This window comes from Sphaerodactylus townsendi, linkage group LG02, assembly GCF_021028975.2.
Source record: "Sphaerodactylus townsendi isolate TG3544 linkage group LG02, MPM_Stown_v2.3, whole genome shotgun sequence".
Taxonomy (NCBI): domain Eukaryota; kingdom Metazoa; phylum Chordata; class Lepidosauria; order Squamata; family Sphaerodactylidae; genus Sphaerodactylus; species Sphaerodactylus townsendi.
In genome coordinates this window covers 35,740,101-35,760,287 of record NC_059426.1, presented here as the reverse complement: position 1 = coordinate 35,760,287, position 20,187 = coordinate 35,740,101, and the positions used below count along the sequence as shown (strand labels likewise).

The 20,187-nt window shown below is 42.2% G+C and overlaps 1 protein-coding gene across 1 annotated transcript in view; it reads right to left on the bottom strand.

The window, feature by feature from the left end:
* Positions 1–20,187, bottom strand: part of DPP4 (dipeptidyl peptidase 4) — a 73,761-nt gene that overhangs the window by 10,706 nt on the left and 42,868 nt on the right. The window contains exons 16-23 of the mRNA XM_048486461.1: positions 19,357–19,475; positions 18,466–18,513; positions 15,869–15,967; positions 12,786–12,855; positions 9,106–9,300; positions 6,092–6,146; positions 3,802–3,901; positions 2,068–2,132 (exon numbers count right to left, since the gene is read on the bottom strand). Of these exons, the coding sequence (XP_048342418.1) occupies positions 2,068–2,132; positions 3,802–3,901; positions 6,092–6,146; positions 9,106–9,300; positions 12,786–12,855; positions 15,869–15,967; positions 18,466–18,513; positions 19,357–19,475 (751 nt within the window). The remainder of the gene's footprint in view (positions 1–2,067; positions 2,133–3,801; positions 3,902–6,091; positions 6,147–9,105; positions 9,301–12,785; positions 12,856–15,868; positions 15,968–18,465; positions 18,514–19,356; positions 19,476–20,187) is intronic.

The following is a 20,187-nucleotide window of genomic DNA, read 5'->3' as shown; positions in this document are numbered from 1 at the left end:
TGAATTCAAGAGCACCAGAGACAGAGGAGAAAAATCAATCCGAACTCATGCTGAGGAGGGACTTTCCCTCCTTGACAAAAGTATTCCCTTTCCCACCCTTAGGGGAAGCTATGCACTGTAAGGGCCTAATCACTATAGCTGCTCCCTCCTCCTCCTAGCCTGAAGCCTCTCCAATTTAATCCTCTGAGTAACACATTGGAAACCTTTCGCTCTTTGGAACTGGCAGTTTCAACGTGGACACTGCCAGCAATGGATGCCATGCCAAGAATATCCGACTCCCTGGCATGAAAGGAATCCACAGTCCTCTGGTGCCATCTGTGCCGTGAAGTTGCGGAGTGACTTTCTGCACCCGGAGCACTAACATTTCAATCTGTAGCAAGTTAAGAGGGATTCATTTGCATAAGTGACTCACTGATCTTAACAGAGCCCCCCCCCCACACACACACACACAAAAAGAGAATTATACAAAAGCAGAACACTTTTTTGACTGGGATTACATGGGGAGCTAGGAATAAAGTGGTCAGACCAGATGAGGGGATTAAGAGGAGCTCAGAATTCGGAGGCAGTGGACAGAAAAATGAAACAGGCAAAAAGCTATATAAAAAAAATGCCCCACATGTATCCTTGTGTCAAGGATTTTTCCCAGAAAGTGTCTTTTTTCCTCACAAGAAGGAAAACATAAAATTCAAAATAGATGATTTGGCTCAGTGCACAAGAACTTGCTGCATCTACTAACTTACGTTACACACTCTGTATGTGTAGAGGAATCAAACGGTCAAAATATACTGGATCCATATTTGGGACCTAAATTTGAACTAGTGCAGTAATTCTATTTAAAACGTTATGCTCCCCCATTCTAGCCCAATGAACAAATACCAGCAGAAGAGAGTACACAAAGACATGAAAGTGTACACATGAAAGAGGTTTTTGTTCAGCCCACACAAAAGAGGCTCTTGTCAACAATAAATGGGTTCTCTGGATTCGGCCATGCTGTTTCTCTCCATCTCAGAGATGGTGGTTGAAACTAGTCCAGGGCACTGGAATAATTTTAATGTATTTGCCATATGGCTAGTGAGTGACAAGAGACAAAAGTAATGCAGAGTAGAACTGCTTTGCGTCAACTAGTTGCAGAATGTTGCCCCATGTGCTTCTGTGGTTCTGTCCTTCAAACTCACATTAACACACAAGTACAGCTTGCTGGTTAGAGTAACTCGGTGCAGCAGTGGCGTAGGAGGTTAAGAGCTCATGTATCTAATCTGGAGGAACCGGGTTTGATTCCCAGCTCTGCCGCCTGAGTTGTGGAGGCTTATCTGGGGAATTCAGATTAGCCTGTACACTCCCACACACGCCAGCTGGGTGACCTTGGGCTAGTCACAGCTTCTCGGAGCTCTCTCAGCCCCACCTACCTCACAGGGTGTTTGTTGTGAGGGGGGAAGGGCAAGGAGATTGTAAGCCCCTTTGAGTCTCCTGCAGGAGAGAAAGGGGGGATATAAATCCAAACTCTTTTTCTTCTTCTTCTCCATGTAGAAAGTCATTTGTACAAAACTGGTGACACCCATGGTTTCCGCTGTTTTCATCTAAAAACAAAGCCCACGAAGTTGTATTTCGAACAATAACTTTGTGCATGTGAGCTGAGCCCAACAACATCTTGGTTCATGGCATAAGCTTGTTCAGAACCTCCTGTTAATCAGCCTGGACATGCTCCAGTTTAGTTCAGAGACTGTAACTGCAAAATGCACGGAACACCCTAATTTATCAACAAACCAAATGTGGTATCTGAAACACAGTTTACCATAGTTTTTCAATAAACGCTGAGGAAAAAAGTATATGTGTAATCCAAACTCAACCAAAAAAACCCACAAAACTGGAGGAGCATAACTATTATAAACATTTTTTGAATTGGGAACAAGTCTATGAGTAATTCATTTAGAAACCATCTGGAATATATGAACATTTATCCAACTGTACAAAGTACGCTCTCTATAAAAACTGCATATTACAAAGTCTTCGAAATTGCACAGTGTAGCTTTGCATCTATAGAAGTATGTTCTGAAGAGCCTGCCTTACCTCATAGTTCTGCAGGTTATCGTTTTCTGTCGGTAAGCCCATGTAACGTTCAGTGTATATAGAATCTGTAAAATTAGACAAGTACAGGCAACACTGTTAAAATGTTCTCCTTTTAAAGATAGTCCCAACATGACTGAGATGGGTCAAAACAATGTAAAGAACACCTTGCTGAATAAACACACGTGACCATCTTTTCTGGTAATAAGTATTCTAGATAACCACATTTGGTTATTATTAGTCAATATGCAGCCATCCATGGCAACAGCGTTGTGAAGCACTCCTGAATATCTTCTGCCAAAGGGTTAGTTAGATCCAGTCCGTATTTTTTGCTAAATTTCACCTACTGGTAAACTTGCTTCTTTCTGCAGTCCCCATCAGATGTCCCTTTTTCTATGTAGGTCCTATGATCCCAGGCACAGGGGTTTTTTGGTGGTCAAAGGAAATCCTCTCCTCTGTTTTTCCCCAGGAAGAAATCTGGTTGGAACCACCCTGACACTAACATTTTACTCTTCTCTCAAAAAGAAAGCTGGTAGCTTTATTGTCTGTCATGGCGGCTGAATTAAAACAATACTCAGCATTTGTACGCACAGGCTATCTAGTTGACTGACAAGGGAAACGTTATTTTGTGTCTTCAATATCTTTTTTTTAAAAAGCAAAACATTTACAACCCATGTTTAGAAACTAGTTGTAACCATGAAATGAATGTCTATCTCAGAAGCATATAAAGGTAAAGTTTCACCTCAGTCGCGTTCGACCCTGGGGTATCACTGCAAGCAGTGATTTCATAGGCAAGCCGTTTTTGTGGGGTAGTTTGCCATTGCTTTCCCCAGCTATTCTTTACCCCCTAGCTATGTGCTAGGTACTCATTTACCAACCAAGGATGGATGGCTGAGTTGACCATGAGCAAGCTGCCAGGATATCTGATCCACAGGGGGCTTGAACTCCTGACCATGTGAGTGGAAGTGCAAGCACTTAACCACTACACCACGTGGCTCCTAGAGAAGCAGAAGCATATAGGAACTTATAAAAATGTGAGAAAATATAAGAACCTCCTGCTCTATAATATGTGAATCTTATCAAAGATACAAGGGATTCAGACCTCTGAAATCTGCCAGAGATACTCAAGGGCAGTGTACCAGAGCTCCTATACTTTACGTAGGCTAATAATGCAGTCCTGAGCAGAGTTACAGTCTGCTAAACCCACTGACTTCAATAGAAAAGAGTAACTCTTAGGATGGCACAGTAGTAAACCCTACCCTGTATTAATACTAAAGGCAAGGAAGTATTAAAGAACATGACCCTTTTTTTCCCAGAGCTCATCGTAAGTAAAAGAAGTTAGTAACAGTGCTAATGAATTTTATGGCATTCAGAAATGATCCCACAACACTTTGGAACACATGGCACTTGAAGAATGCAAATGCAGACATTTGCATTATAGTAAAATTTCAAATATTAAGTAATTTTTGTGCCTTTTAAAGGTTAAGCAGATTATTTTCATTTTCACATCCAAGTTTTTCAATCGAAAATATGATCCAGGGACACTGTGTAATACCTCACATGAGTTCAGGAAAGCAGGCCAAATGGCACTTTATGTGGGAGGAGTACGAAGTCAATATGAAATCTTCTGCATCTCAAATATGTACATACACACTGAAAAGCATATATAACATTTGCAAGTTTGATCCTAATGCTTTTCCAAGCAGTTCTTCCATTTTCTCCCAAACAAGCACATACCGTAAAATTGCCAGCGTGACACGGGAGCAACTGCTATGCCGCACTTGAACACCCCACTTCCTGATCCGAGCACCATGGAGGTCACATAACCACCATATGACTGAAAGAAAAGAAATCCTGTTATTTGAAACAGGTTGAGCGCTCTCTGTTGCTATTCACAGATGTGGAGTGGGAGGCCTGAAGCAATTTTGTTTGGTTTTTTTGGCTAGAGCCTCACTGCGTTGGGTGTAAATCAGGGCATTCAGCTAGGCCACAGAGAGGTACATTGGAGTTTGAACGCTGGACTCAGACTTCGCAGATCTATTCAATGATGGCTGGTTTCCCTCATATGCTTGAGTTGCCTCAAGTGCAAGATCTGCGAGTTGAGGAGAATTTCTTGTGGTACCAGACTAGACATTCTGCCTTCCCTGGCTGTTGAATGCAGTGATCTGTTACTGAGTTTTAATGAACAAATTCCCCCATGTTTCGCTCCATAACTTCTTTGGATTTTCTGAGCTTTCTGAGAAAATGTTTGGGAAAAACTTAGGTCTTTCTGAGAAAAACCAAATGCATGGACACTTCCATGTTATACATGCTCCCAATAACTCCTGTGAAAACAGGAAAAATCTGCAGCAGAGGCTTCAAGGAGGGTTTATCAATCCTTTTTGTAGGGGTTGGAAACTATCAGGAAAGGCTTGTTCGTGAAGGACCCATGACTCAAATTTAGAAGAGCTGGGCCTGGTTTGTAAAGATTATAGATTTCTAACCTGGGTAGCATCGTATTCTGAAATTTGCCTCCATCACTACTAGTTATCCTTAGAGACCTTCATCTTTACAGACAGTGAATGCAGAATTGATGCTTAGGCTCCAGATTTCTATTTCCCAAAACATAGCTGATCCACTAACAGTGCATTGCTTAGTGGAATGACAGTCTTCTAAAACAACTGAAACCTGGACAAGGGTGTAGCCGAGTGTCCTTGAACAGCAGCAGTCCCTGTCCCCAAGGTGGTGCAGCTGATCAGGACTTGGATGGCCTGATCGCCAACACAGCCCCCGCGTCCGTCCCTGCAACACGCCAGGGATATTGGGGAATAGTCGCAGTCATCAGTCACCAGATGCCACTAAAGCATGCAGCCAGCCCTCCACTGTAGTCTTACAGCAATGGAGACAGCATGTCGTTTCAGCAAGTGAGAGAAGCAGGGAGCAACTCTGCCGTCCTGTTTCCCCCCAAGCCCTTTAATTGACAGTTTACAAGAAGAAAAACGAACAAGGCAGGCAGGCAGGGGAAACACAATACAATGGACAGGGCAAAGAGTGCAGGGGGATTTGGGCAGGGGATATTGCAAAATTGCACGTACACATTGGAGCCAGGAGGTCTTGCAATGTCAGCAGTTTTCTCCAAAACCACATTTGGGAAGGAAAGGTCAGTTGCACATGAGAGGCCTTTTTCCAAGCAGTGTATTGCCGTACTCAGCCCCCCCCCCCCCCCCGGTTGTTGCGGGGCCCTTTTCCAAGCAATGTGCTGCCGTACTCGAGAGCCTCCCGGGCGCTGTGTGACCCCTTTCCAAGCAGAATGGCTGCCGTACTCGGGAGCCTCCCAGGCGCTGTGCCCTCCAACACTCCACCTCACCCAGTTCCCAGAGGCCCTGGGAAAGTCTTGCCTATTGCCACTGCCCAGGTTGCAATGGACAGAGGTGAGCAGCACTGGCTTGGGCCACCTCGAGGGGGAAGGGTGGGCCCAAGGCAGGGGTAGAGGAGCAGGGACATCTGTGGGAGGGAGCGGGGGCCTCAGGAGACCAGGCAGCAGCCCAGCACCACAAAAATAGGCTCCCAGGAAGGGGACAGAGCAGAGTCACATGGCTGTGTCAAGCCCCATGACACTGACCAAGCCTCGGTGTCTGGTGGGAAAGGTGCAGAGCCAGGGAAAGACATGGAAGAGGGTGAGGAGAGACAGTGAGAGACAGGGAAGACAACCAATGAAGCTGAAGAGAGGGAGGCTCGGTCCTGGCCCCGAGGTCAGGATTGGAGGGGAAGGCCCAGGCCAAGGAGGAAACCAGACCCACCATTCCCAAGGCTAGGGAATTGTGTGGAGCATGAGGGAGAGGCAGCTGGTGAGACCACCTCCCTTCTGAGGTCACACGAGGACCTGAGATCACACGAGGACCTGGCAATTCCTGCTGGAGAACTTGTGCATGAAGGAGCCCCACCTCATGGGAGAGCCACACCTTGCTCATACATAACTGTAATATTTCCTTTGCAATTTCATTAGTAATGTATACGTTTTGTCATTATCAAGAGAATTAATACTCACCCAACCCCAAATAGCTATTCTTGTTGGATCAACGAAGCTCATTTTTGAAAATTCTCTATGGAAAAGAAAAAGAAAAACCACAAAAGATACACAATGCATGCACAAAGACACACAAAAGGAAGCAATACTTTTTAAGTACACATAACTGCGAGATTGATTTGTCTCCAATTTCTTCCTACAACCACTCGAAATAATTCTAAGAGGCCTTGTCTGAATTTCACAAAATATTTCTGTACTCTAGCTACATTCACAAGAGGAGAGGTTAACTGAGGAATACATTATGTTACAAACTATTTTTTCCCCAAAGCATTCATGGCCAGAATCAACAGACTGTTGTGGGTTTTCTGGGTTGTGTGGTCGTGGTCTGGTAGTTTTGCTCCCAACGTTTCACCTGCATCTATGGCTGGCATCTTCAGAGGTATGGCATGATGAGATGCGACGCCCCCAGTCCAGAAAACCAACAACAGCCAATTATTTCTGTTTGGATTTTACCCTATTAAAGCCCCACATCAAAAACTTGCAGCAATACCTAATCAACCTGGTAAAAGAAACAGAAGTGTAAAATTCCAAGAAGGAAAAATGATACGAGAAATATGAAAGGCAAACTTAAGGTTGCTTTTCTGTGTGTTTTTTTTCCCCACAAGTGACTTACGACCACAAATCTGTTACTTCTGGAAAAGGGAACTGACTGTTCTCATAGCGCACAGTTCCTCATACTTTCAATTATTCTTTTAACAACTTTGTGGGTTATTCTATTATCTTTTTGACAATGGCTACAATTCATCAACCATTTCATCTAGCAGGTCAAAGCCCTGTAGACTTCATTGTATTCCAATGGAAGATTTTTGACTCAACTAGCAAATGGCCTTTCACTTTGGGCTGCAATTCAGACTGAGGAAAAATCAGCTAAGCATTATAAACTTTCCTTTGGTTCTTGGTGCTCCAAAATTCTACATATAATTAAACCCAGGCCAGCTATGGTGATTTTCATACAGAAACAGGTTTAGATAAGCAGATATAATTCATGGATTATCTCTAACATGAGTAATGATAGGCTGACGTTCTGACATTCAGCATATCTTGTTCAACAGAAGCTGGGCATACTTCCCCATCTAGAGAATCCATGAGGTGGAATTTTGCTCAGGCAAGCTTGATGGGAGATCCGGCTTAGGGAAATGAAAGGGGCAGAATCCAAATACCTTGTAAGGACCCCACCCGCTCCTTCAGCCAAGACACCTTGGGAAGAAGGTTTTCTCCCTTTTCTTTTGGATTTAGGTCTTAAAAGGGGTGCCTATTAAAACAGCTAAGCGCCAGGGGATCTGTAATTTGGGAGTCTAAGAAAGGCACTTGGGTTCAGCCATGACATTGGAGAATCCCAGGGACATGGAAGGGTGTTGCTGGAATTAAAATAGATTACATGCAATCTCCTCCAGCTCCCTCTCTTTTTCTAGAACAAAAGACTTCAGTGCTGAGGACATCATTAGCTTTAAACCTACCAGTAAGATTCAGACCTCTTATCTTGATCCAATCAAAGTCAGGATGGGCAAACCCCCACTGGGACCCAAGACCCTCTTTCCTTAAAAAGACTCCAGGCCCCAGCAAACTATTCTTCAGGTTTACAATCCAGACCTCTGTTGGTCCGAACTCTGGTTTCCCTGTACAAGCCCCTGCTGCATTCTCCAGGTTTTTCTTCCTGCCACATAGCAAAGTGCTTTTGAAACTAAGCCCTGGCTCAATAGAGATTCTGGCGTACAGGAAGTGTAAGGGTCCATCTCTGATATCTCCGGTTGAAAAAATAAGGTAGACCTGGGCAGCCACTGCCAGTCTGAGTGGACAATACTGCCCTTGATGGACCAAGAGTCTTAGTCAGTATAAGGCAGTTTTGTGTATTCCCAAGGTACACTTTCAAAAATAGTCCATGATAGAGCATGGAGAAGTTTACTGTTCAAAACTCCAACATAGCATCTTAGTCATCTTAGATCGCAGCAGTGGCGGAGGGCCAAGGGGACAGGGGGTGCGTTGTGCACCGGGCGCACGCCTGGGGCGCAAAATCGCCCCCTGGCCCCTCCCCCTTTCCCCCGCGACCCACCACGGCGCCCCCCCGCAGCACACACACACACACACACACCAACCCCCTTCCCACACTTACCTACGTTCCTTTTCTTTTTGTAGTACTTTTTGAGGCTGAAAAAGCAGCCTAGTTACAGTTCAGGGGGAAAACTGCCTGAGGAACTACAGTTCCCAGGAGACCTTGGGGCTCACAAGGTCTCCTGGGAAGTATAGTTTGTCAGGCAGCTTTCTCCTTGAACTGCAAACAGGCCGCGTTTTTCAGCCTCAAAAAGTACTACAAAAAAAAGGAACGTAGGTAAGTGTGGGAAGGGGTGTAAGGAGGGGGGGTGTGCCACGGGGGGCGCTGCGGGGGGGAAGGGGGGTGGAAAAAACACTCTGCGCACCGGGCACAGTTTGGCCCAGCTACGCCTCTGGATCTCGGTCACAGAATAAGAAGTAAACTGAAGAAAAGGCAAAGGCAGTGCGCTGTGAAAGCAGTGGGTCATTACTTACCCATGAGGTGACGACACATCACAACATTTACTAGGCAGACTATGTTTACCGGGTAGTTTGCTATTGCCTTTCCCAGTCATCTACACTTTACCACCATGATGCTGGGAACTCATTTTACTGAGCTTGGAAGGATGGAAGGCTGAGTCAACCTTGAGCCAGCTGCTTAAAACTTACTTCGGTTGGGATCAAACTCAGGTCATGTGCAGAGCTTTGGCTGCTGTACTGCAGCTTATAACTCTGCACCAAGGGATTCCTTTAAAACTGAAGACATTTCCTGTCTATCACTGGCTCATTTTCCATTGGAACTATCTTTTTTTTACTGTCCACTGTTACTGTTTGTGGTTTGTCTGCTAAAATAGGAAGGAAATATTCTTGGCCATCCCATTCAGAACCTGACAGCTGGGCAGAATGGCACAAGAGAAAGTGTTGCTGAGAAACAAGCACATGCCTACCTGGCTGCCGAGATCTGATCTTCCACTTCGTAGGTTCCAAGCCTTCGATTTATCGCATGCATGATTTTATCTCCTTGATAGCCGCTCCCTCTACCATCAAAACTAGCCACAATAATCTCTTCTGTGCTTGCAAGATATGTAGCCCAACTGATTCGAAAAGAAAAATCCACTTTCTGACTACAGGGCCCTCCATACCTGTGAAAAAGAGTTTCTGGTGAATTTGTGAATGCGATTTTATTAAACCTTTGTTTCATGATTAACAAGAAAATACAACCAAAGTCAGTATATTCAAAAACTACTCCAATATGAGCTTTCCACAAGCTCTGCAAGACATTTTCATTTCAGGAATCTTTCCACAAATATCAACAGATCTGCAGGAATTCTTATTATATTTCAATGCCTTAAGCATTTTATCTTAAAGCACTATGCAGCCTTTATTTTACTGGTGATGAAACTTATTTAGTAGAAATTAAGAAATCCTTTGGTTTGGGAAGAGTAAAATTACAATCTCTTAATAAATACAAACACACACACACATTTCACAGTAGACCTCAAGACCAAATACTATTGAAAACAAAAACAGCTGACTGAGGAATATAACATTGATGTGCTAATATAGATCTAATTATTTAGGATTTCTATGGGTCATAGTGTTAGCACAGATAAAGCAACGTGGTACCTGTCTTGTGCCTATGCTATATGTAGTCTTGAAACATAATTTAACTATGTGTAATATTATATTCAACAATTGCTGAATCTGTAATGATTCATTCTTAGCCCTGATGTAAAGCTGTCAATCATTTTCATTTTGGGAAAAGATCAAAATTTGACCTAGCTGTCCACAGTGAAAAGTATAGTGCCAGATAATAGTTCTAGATATCTGGGAGATCCAATTCTTTGTTTGTCTTAGATTTCAAGTGAGACCTATGCCCCAGACTGAAGAAGTCACCTTCTTGCTATCTTTATCACCAAGAAAGAGCAAGCAGGATCTTTTTGCAATTGCCAAAATGACAGTTCTCAAGGATGGTGGGCATAATCATACATTCAGTGAAATACTGGCCGTTTCCCCACTCACTGTTTGTTGCGCGCTACTCTTGCCAAGTAATGCGGGGTCCAGCGGCACACCCCACTACAGGGGCGGCGACAACAGCCACCCCGACTCTGCCGCTCTCGCACCCCCTCAGTGCGCGTCATTTCTGGCGCTGTTCGGAACAGCGCCTTTTGGATGACCCTGCGCGGAGTGCAGGGCAGTGGGGAAGCCCGGGTGGTTACCCCAGGTTTCCATTTTCCCATCACTTAGTGACGTGGACCCTCCCGTCCAATCAGGGCATGGCGGGGCATGCGCGATGCGTGCACAGCTGGTTAAATTTTTTTAACACAAGGGATCCACGTCTGCACGCCATTTTTAGTGCAGATAAGCATAGATGTGTCCACAAATAGTCGTGAATTCGTCGGGACATTGATTCGTCCAGTTGAAAATTTAAAAAATTCCCGCTGCAGCACAACGCAGCAGCCAATCAGGACACCCCCTGAGCAGATTGTGGGGAGTCCTGCCTGGCTGCTGCGTGGCTGCCATGCTCATTGGATGAAGGGGTGGAAGCTGCAGTGGGGAACATGACCCTGGGCTAAAAAAGCTCCTGGAGCAAACGAAACCGGTGAGTATCAATGTCATTTTAAAAGTGGGGAAAGGATCATTATGATCTTCAGGGAAGCATTCACCCTTAATAGCACTAGAACAGTTCTGAATTTGTTTTCATGCACTATTCTTAACTTTGTGTCACTGAAATACGCTTGTCATCAAAAAAACCATAGCTACTCTCAGCTTTGCCACATGCCATCCGCCAAGTGACTCCACCCAAAATCAGAAGAACTAGCAAAAACCATTTTAATTGCTAAAACTTTATTAAGGGAAGAGCTTGTTCGTTGATGTTCATTGAAATGTTAAGTAGGCAAATAATAATTCAACACCATTAAGCTTAAAAAACACAAATGAATAGAATCACAGAAAGTCTAAACAGTTGCAACTAACACATAATATATTCCCCAAAGAGCCAATTTTCAGTAAATATAGAATATTTGCTTTACATTTATTATGAACAGCAAATTTCTGTAATTTGCAATTAGAAGAAGCAAGGTAATTAATGCAAATACATTAATATCTTAATAGTAGTGTGAGAGAAGAATGGAAAAAAAGAACATATGTTCAGAGCTCAATGAATGTACCTTCTTTATCAGTGTTTCTGAATTGCCTTTACAGGTTCAGGATAAGGACAATAGGTTTTTACTAATTGTGGAAAAACATGCAATACAATTTCCAAGTCCATGTTCATTTATTTTTGCAATGAATACCAGTTGGTTATTGTTTTCTGGTGAGTTGTTGCCGTAGCACATTGTGGACTTCATCCAGAGATCATACAAATGTCACTGGGAGCCTTTCAATTGATTTTAATAGGGTCTGAACTGCATCTCACGAGAATTAACAAACATCTGTTTTCAGCAAAATCCTGACTTTTTGCCCTTCAAGCTAATGAGCACCTCCTGTGCGCCCTTGCTTCTGACTGACACCAGTAAATGTTAAGGAGAAATCAACACCTTCCAGCAAAGACACATCTGAAAATCTACCGGAGGTTATTTCTCTTTGTTACCAGTTGATTTCATATGGTTGACAAAGGCAAGCTCTCCCCACCTCAATCCACCCCCCCCCATACAGTCTTCACAGAGGCTTTTGCATATGAGGAAAGGGCTTTCTAGTGCCCTTGATTTTTTAAAAAAACTATATTGTTCTGTGTGATCATTCAAACCAACATATCCCTTCCATTTTTCTTCTGCATAAATCTTCTTCTGATGCTAAAGCAGGTGGCAGAAGAGAGGTGAACAGGCTATCTACATTTCACAGATGAAGTAACTTCTTTTTTGCTTTCTCCCATTCTTCAAGAAAGAAAGAAATAGGCATAAAAATGCTAATCGGCCGTCAAACTGTAAAGTCCTTAATGTTAGAACTGTTCCGCTTGAAGAATCAGGATCTCTCAAATCAGCCTGAGAGCACCCTCTTGATTATTCTATCCACCCACATAATCTCCATGCCAAGGGTAAGCTGAAAGGCATCCTTCAATTTGTTTCTGTGTCTTCAAACGAGTGGAACATCACCAGTGTTTAATGGCAATATTTTTTGCAGTGTGCAAGAGAGCTTAAGTAGATATGTTACATTATATTTATGTCTCCCCCCCCTTTTCTTTCCCTTTCCTTCCTGTTTTTTTCCTATTCCTTCCCTTTTTCCTTTTTTGGCCTTCCCTCTTGTCTTCTGTTTATCTGTATACTATGGTGACGCACCCCTATACAATAGTTACAGCTTCTTGGATCAAAATGATTAGATTGCTGGACTATTTTACATTTTTTAATGTTTATTATTTTTCTGTATTTTATATGCAGTTTATTAACCTGATGTTAGCCACCTGGAACACAGGATAGGTGGCTATTAATTCCAATCAATTGAATTGAATTGAATACATATTGAAAGGAGGGGGGAAAGAAATGGAATACAATTTTAAAACTCAGATTTTTTTTTAAAAAACCAGTATTTCGAAACAGGCTGCTCAAAACAGAGGTGTTTCTGTTTGCCCAAATTTAGTAATGTGATCAAAAACCTTTCAAAGAACATGGTAACATTTTCTTAGACTTACACATCGATGAGTAGAGGATATCGCTTCGATTCATCAAAATGAGGAGGTAAGATCATCTGGTACCAAAACGCTGGAAGGAAGAATCAAGAGTTATCATTGATACAAACAAATAATTAGCAGATGAACAGAGGAGTAAACTGTTTGGAAGTCTCAGCTTGACGCACAACCCTGCTAAATGATCACATTTAGAAACCCCCAGCTTTAAGGGCATTTTTGCATCAACATTCTTCATATTCAACAAAGCAAGTATCTGGTCATTAGTTTTCAGTTTTCTTTTAACAGAAAATGTCCACAAACACAATGTCTGAAATTAAAATGCAGAAAGAAAACCAGGAACTTCTGCACTAATACAAGGGGAACAGTCCCAACCATGCCTATCCAGAAACAAGTCCCATTTTATTCAATGGGGCTACTCCATGGAAAGTGTTTTAGGCTTACAGCCTATGTTTAAGGGCTTAAGGACAGAAGCTGAGGAAAAAAACTGGAGGAAAGGCTTGAGTCTCCTTATCTCATGGTCCCAGTCAGAACTGTGCCCTTCACACACTTGATTTTTAAAGAAAAAAATGCTGGAAGTTCCAGCACCTGTTAACTATTAAAAATCTAATCCAACTAGTTTTACAGTCTTTTTAGGTATTATGCTGATGGAGGAAAACGCCACCAAGTTACAGCTTGCTCATAGCAATGCCTTGTGGGGTTTTCAAGGCAAAAACCAAGCAGAGGTGATCTGCTACTGCTTGCCTCTGCTTAGCAACCCTGGACGTCCTAGGTGGTCTCCCATCCAGCAGGTTCTCACAGGTTCCCGAGAGTAGGTTACTAATTATTTGTGTGTGCCGAGAGGGGGTTACTAATTGGTGATTTGGCCAGGTGATTTTTGCCTTAGTTACTCCCCTCCTCTCAGCAGTAGAACGCAGAACTTGAAGCAGTCTAGCAGGAGGTGCGCCGGCGTGCGTGGCAGCCTGTACCTGCGTGCATCTGTTTCCTGCCCAAGGACCGGCCCAGCGGCTGCGTCTTTGCCACAGCCCCGCCCAGGAATGCCCCACCCCCGGAATGCCTGGCCACGTCCCCGTCATGCCCTGCCCAGCCCCACTGGCGCTACGCCACAGTTTGAATCCCACCCCCATGGGAACCTGTTACTAAAATTTTTGGATCCCACCACTGCTCCCATCCAAATACTAACCAGGGCCAACCTTGCTTAGGCCCTTTTGGCACAAGCCCCTCAAAATGTTCTGCAAACATTTTCAAAAAACCCTGTTTGCCCAAACTCACCCTCTCCTACCACCATTTTGTGGTCATTCTTTTTTTTTCATTTGTTTTTTACATAGATCCAAAACTACAAGGCTTCAAAGCCTCCTGCTGTGATTCACTAGGGGTTGTATCTATGTAGCTACATAAACACGACCCCCTGAATTTTTTAAAAAAAATTGACAAAAATACAGCATGAGACAGCTGGTGCAAGCTCAGAAAATGGCGCCAACAAGGAAGTCCAAGACTGCAGATCAGCATGGAAATTGTTTTAAAGAGATCCGAACAGCAAGTGAAAATGGTTCCACGAAATACATACTTTCAGAAAACTGTTTTCAAAAACTTGGGAACAGCATGCAAATAAATAATTATCAGGGAGGAAATAAAAAGTTTTGGGTGAAGAACCATGTGGAACTCCATGGAGGAAATGTTTATTATTTCCTGCCTCAAAAAGTTTTGTTTGGTTTGTGCGGAAAGTGTCTTAGCTTCCAAAGCCTGATGAAAATGAGTTGGTCTGCGCTATCCAGGCCAAGATATTATGTAGGGTACCAGTAAAATTTATAGTTGGCTACTATATGCCTGTACAAGAAAGCTGGCTTTTAACTCTTCTAATGACTTTTGAAAACAATCACCAGGCTGATCTCCCTCAATCTACACTTTCTTACATGCATAAATCAAACCTAATTACAGTACATTTTAGGGCATTTTCAATTTGCACAGAACAAGATACTAATATTTCAGAAAAAAATGGCTAGTAAACTATTGAATGAAATGAAAATGATGAACAGGTGTTGTAGAAAGGCATTAGTTACTAACAAGCAGAATACAAGTACCAAAAATCTGAAGCGGCTTTGTGTGATGCACAGTGCAAGTAAAAGACAAATGAAATTATGAGTGGGTAGTCTAACAATGAAACATGAGAATAAACCAGTTACATTTTATTTAAAACCAGTGTGTCTTGTATTTTTGTCTTTACTACAGGAACGATTTTAGGAGGGGGAAGATTTTTAGCAATGCAGTTCAATACAGATGTTCGATACAGTCACTGCAAAATTGGGGGGGGATCTCTGTGTGTTTTAAAACCACAAAAAATACTATGTCTCATAATATTTGTAGCAATGTTATTCACACTGATCAAATGGCCACCCTTTCCTTTTAAACAAAAGGAATGCCAACTATGACATCAGCATCTAGTTCAAGGGCCTGTGTAAACAATTTATCACAGTAACAACTGATTTGAAATATGTGGGAAAGTCATATCCCTTTCTGAACAGGATTCCTGCTTTTGCAGATAATTACAGTTTTAGTATTAGGTTGTTAACTGGTGTTAGAAATGACACTAAATTTAAACACACAGCCCTGTCCAGCAAAACAAAGGAATATGTCTTACCTATCAGCTCCTACCCTGGACAGGTAAGACAGCAAGAAAAAAAAGGAATAGAGAAAAGATGAATACGCAAGCGATAAGCAGAAAACCACATTTATATTTCAAAACTGTGCTGCAAAAATCACATCTTTTTTTCCTGAGTAAAAATGTTACAGCAGAGAAAAGAAGCTCAAAAAATGTATACACGCGCAGGAAAAAGGAAAGTACATTCATAATTAACAGACCAAAAACACAGGCAGCAGAAAGAGAAATACATAAAACTACATCGGAGTCTTCTTGCACTATGAAGGATATTGTATCCCAGCATAAGCTTCTCACTGATCCCAGCCCAAAATTGATAAACGCATCCCCACATTAAGACTCGGCAAGGATATTCTAAACATGTACCTATTTTCTTGAAGTGACGTGGTTAAAATTGCATTGTTATAAAGTTACGATTTATTTGTAAACTTACTCTCGCCATGTAGCACAATGTTGCTGACTCTTTTGGAGGGCATCTGGACGTTCTTCAGTGCATTGTCAAGATCATGATTGTCTTCCAATATTTTAATAGCTAAAAAAAAGGCGTTTGAGCTTGTTAATGGCGAGAGAATCCTTTCCAAAGTTCCTTGGAACCCTGGAAAATACCATTAAAAAAAAATGGGCACACAAACAAAAGTTGTAATATTAAAGTGGTGCCAGAGGCTTAGCTGGGGAAAATGGAGCCCGGTGCAAAATCTGAGTTTTGCTGCCCCCCCATGTTTATTTGTGTTTTTTAGTTTTTTTTCAGTTTTAAGCCTGCAGGGGGCATAGTTTTTAGGCTAGCTGCTTTGAAATTTCAGGGTATCTTTTGGAGACTATCCTGATGATACCAGCCAGGTTTGGTGAAGTTTGGTTCAGGGGGTCCAAAGTTATGGACTCTCAAAGTTGTAGCCCCCATCTCCTATTAGCTCCCGTTGGAAACAATGGGGGATGGGGGCACCCCCTTTTGGAGTCCATAACTTTGGACCCCCTGAATCCCCTTTTGGACCCCCTGAACCCCCTTTTGGAGTCCATAACTTTGGACCCCCTGAACTGAAAAACACTAAAAATACAAAAAGCAAACCTGAAATTTTTGCTGCCTCCCCCCCAGGTGCGCGCCCAGTGCAACGCGCACCCCCTGATCCCCTTGTAGCTATGCCTCTGAGTGGTACCCAAGTTCAGTTATTGTTTTCTAGGTATTCATTAAGGCAACAGAGGAGTAAAAAAGTAAGAGATATTCACAGGTGCATTCAGCAGTATGGGAACCAATACTACACAGTTTATGCCATTCAGAAGGGAGGGGGAACTATTAAATGATTGGCCTGATGATACATGGTTACATCATTCACATACTTTTGAATGCCAGGGGATCTCTGAAGAGGAAAAGGACTTGCAGGCCCTTTCTGTAGATGAGTTATCAGATAAGGACCAGTTTTCTGGTCTTCAGTTAAGAGGACCAGGAAATGGTGAAGGCACTCTGTATGTTTAATAAGTCTGGTTCATAAAAATTTCTGGCACACCTCTCCTTTCCCCTTTGTACATGTAGAGCATTCAACATCCTAACCATAGGAAATTTCCTGGGTGCATTGGCTTAAATATGCATATAAGAAAAGGACCATTAATCCCTTTACTTGAGCCACCAGAAATCCTTCCCACATTTCACTTCAGAGCCTTTAGCCAACACTTTTCTTCACATTTGTGACATAACTCTGCAATCTTAAAAGATACAGCAGTTATTTCCATTTAGCTGGTTGTCTGAACTAATACTAATTCTTGATCATGAGATACTTGATGCATTTACATTAACTCATTCTGAAAGCTAGATCCTGCTTTCCTCAAGAGCTCATATAGTTCTCTGAAGACGTCTGTACCAATCCCAGCATTGTTCTAGAAACAAAGTATGCAAGCTAGAAAAGGGATCTCCTTTTCACAATGGTGAAAATGGGAGGGCATCCCATATAATTCAGTGGGATGAATTTCTAAGTAAGCATGTATAGGACTGAAATCAAATGTATTAGAAATTATCAGCAGAAGAAAGCAAAGTTCACAGAGGAGAAAGTGACATGAGAATAGCAATAGAAACCCCACATTTTTCACAAATATAGTCCCACTTTGTCAGGTTTACTGTATATGCTCATCTCCCAGGTCTTTGCCTGGGAGTTTTGGTCTCTCCATAAATAATATGTATGAGTAATTCAGTCCTTTTTAGCAGAATAGTTTCTCACACCTCCCACAGAAGCGTGCTGCTGCTACTACTTTGATTTCCTTCCAGAGTCTTTCCTCTGTGGTGTCTAGCCAATCTAACTCAAGACTCTAGCGTCTGTGTGGTATAGTGGTTAGAGTGTCAGATTAGGACTGGGGAGACAGGGTCAAATCTCCACGGATTTCACTGAGTGATTTTGTGCCAATCAGTCTCTATACTCTCAGCCTAACTTACCTCATAGGGTTGTTTTGAGGTTAAACTGGGATGGGAAGAACTATGCTGGCTGTACCTAAGAAGAAGGAGAGTTGGATTTATATCCCCCTTTCTCTCCTCTAAGAAGACTCAAAGGGGCTTACAAACTCCTTTTCCTTCCCCCCTCCACAACAAACACCCTGTGAGGTAGGTGGGGCTGAGAGAGCTCAAAGAACTGTGACTAGCCCAAGGTCACCCCGCTGGCATGTGCTGGGGTAAATAAGCTAATCTAGTTCACCAGATAAGCCTCCAAGTGGCAGAGCGAGGACTCAAACCCGGTTGTCCAGATTAGAGTGCACCTGCTCTTAACCACTACACCACGCTGGCTCTCTTAGAAGAAGAGCAGGATAAAAAAAATGTGATAAAGGCAGCCACTTCTTGCCTTCCGCTGAATTATACTGACAGATTAGATTTACAGATCAGATTCAAAACTCTAACCATGCAATCCTATGCAGAGTTATCCTATTCTAAACCAACAAAAATCATTGAACTCAGACTAGAATACAACTGCTTCGGATAGCACTCCAAACATACAGACCCAAGGACAGGGCGGGATACAAATCCAATAAATAAATAAATAAATAATCCAAACATACCTTTATCTGTAGTACTGTTTTGTAAGGTGAAATAGGGCAAGCCGGGACCTGTTATATACAGAGTGTAACACATACAGATGATTTTAAAAACTAATTTTTTATCAAATTCATTTTTAATAAAACAAATTGCATGGTTTGAATACCAACATCGCCATAAAATGTACGCTATCGGAAATCTGACGCATACACAGACCTTCAAGGCCACAATCCAACACAGAATCTAAAGTACATTTAAGGACACTGGTTTGCCTTCTGTATTCCTCTCAGAGCATTATAAAACTATTATTTAAAATACCATTACTGTTGCTTTCACAATTTTTATTAATGTTCGATCTTATCTATAAAGTTTTTATTTCTCCATAAGAAATATAAGGCAGCTTCTCCAACAGGGGATTTTGGGCTTGAACCAAAAATTACAACCTGCTATTACAGCAGTTCTAATAAGGGTGTAACTCTCCTGATTTCAAGGGTATAATAGGGCTTGGTGGTAGAAAGCACCTTCACACAGCAGTTGACTCAGGGTAACCCCATAGTCAAGGGACATTCAGAGATAGTTTGCCATTGCCTAAGCAGCAATCGTTTGCCATTGCCTAAGCAGCAACCCTTGGTGGTCTCCCTTCCAAATACTAACCAAATACAACCCGGATGAGTTTTTGACATCAAGCTAGCCTGGGAAATCCAGGTAAGGGAAAGTTTAGCTTAAAATTGCTTTATAAATCTGGGACCTAATCTAGTAAGTCAAAGACAATGTACGCTCAAACCTCAGAGGTCTCTTCAGGGAATCCAAGTTGCCTCTCTGGTAGGTTATCAGTACGAAGCATCTGGATTAGCCAGGCCTGGTCTCAGCATTAAACACTGAATCATATTTCTATTACCTTTTTTTGTACTCACCAAGGCAATTCAGTTTATAATATGTTGCGTCTGTGCTGAAGGAGGCAGAATAAAACTGGCATCTTTCTTTGTGCAGTTCACAACTGATGCAGGTCATCGAACCAGTTCCAATATCCACCCTGGAAAAGATTTTTAAAATCATTTGAAAAATTAAAGGAAACTTTCAGAAATTTCCATTCAATTATATTGTTTTGTCAAGAGTCCATGCACCATTTAATGGAATGAATGTTCCTTCCTGTCAAAAGGTTCCACTTTCTGAAATTTTAAGCACATTTTTCCCTTGTAAGACACAGCATTCCTCAAGATTAACTGGAGCAGCATTCTATTACTAATTCAAGTTACAAATTCAATTATTCATCTTTGCACACCTAAGTGAAGTCATCTTCCATTTCCATCTTCATGCTGATCTTATTTAGCTATGTAATTTTCAGCTTAAGACCAATGATTTTCAAACGATGGTTTGAATGTTAAAGCTATGGTCCACAACACTTGCAATTCCTTTATGTGTTGCCACGTGTATGTTGGAAAAGATATCCTCGTCACTCCTTTAAAATGACAATTCATTAGAGGACTCTACTTCAACCTCCCTTTTATTTTGGATATCATTCCCTTCTTTGAATCCGTGGCTTTTTAAAGTCATGCAGTCATAAGGACTAATTCTAGGACACTTATGTCTAGTTTCACTGTGGCATTGTCACAGGTCTATCTGTCAGGCATTACTCAGTTCTCTTGAACTTAGGCTCATTCCACACATGCAGAATAATGCACTGTCAAACTGCTTTCACTGCTCTTTGAAGCTGTGCAGAATAGCAAAATCCACTTGCAAACAGT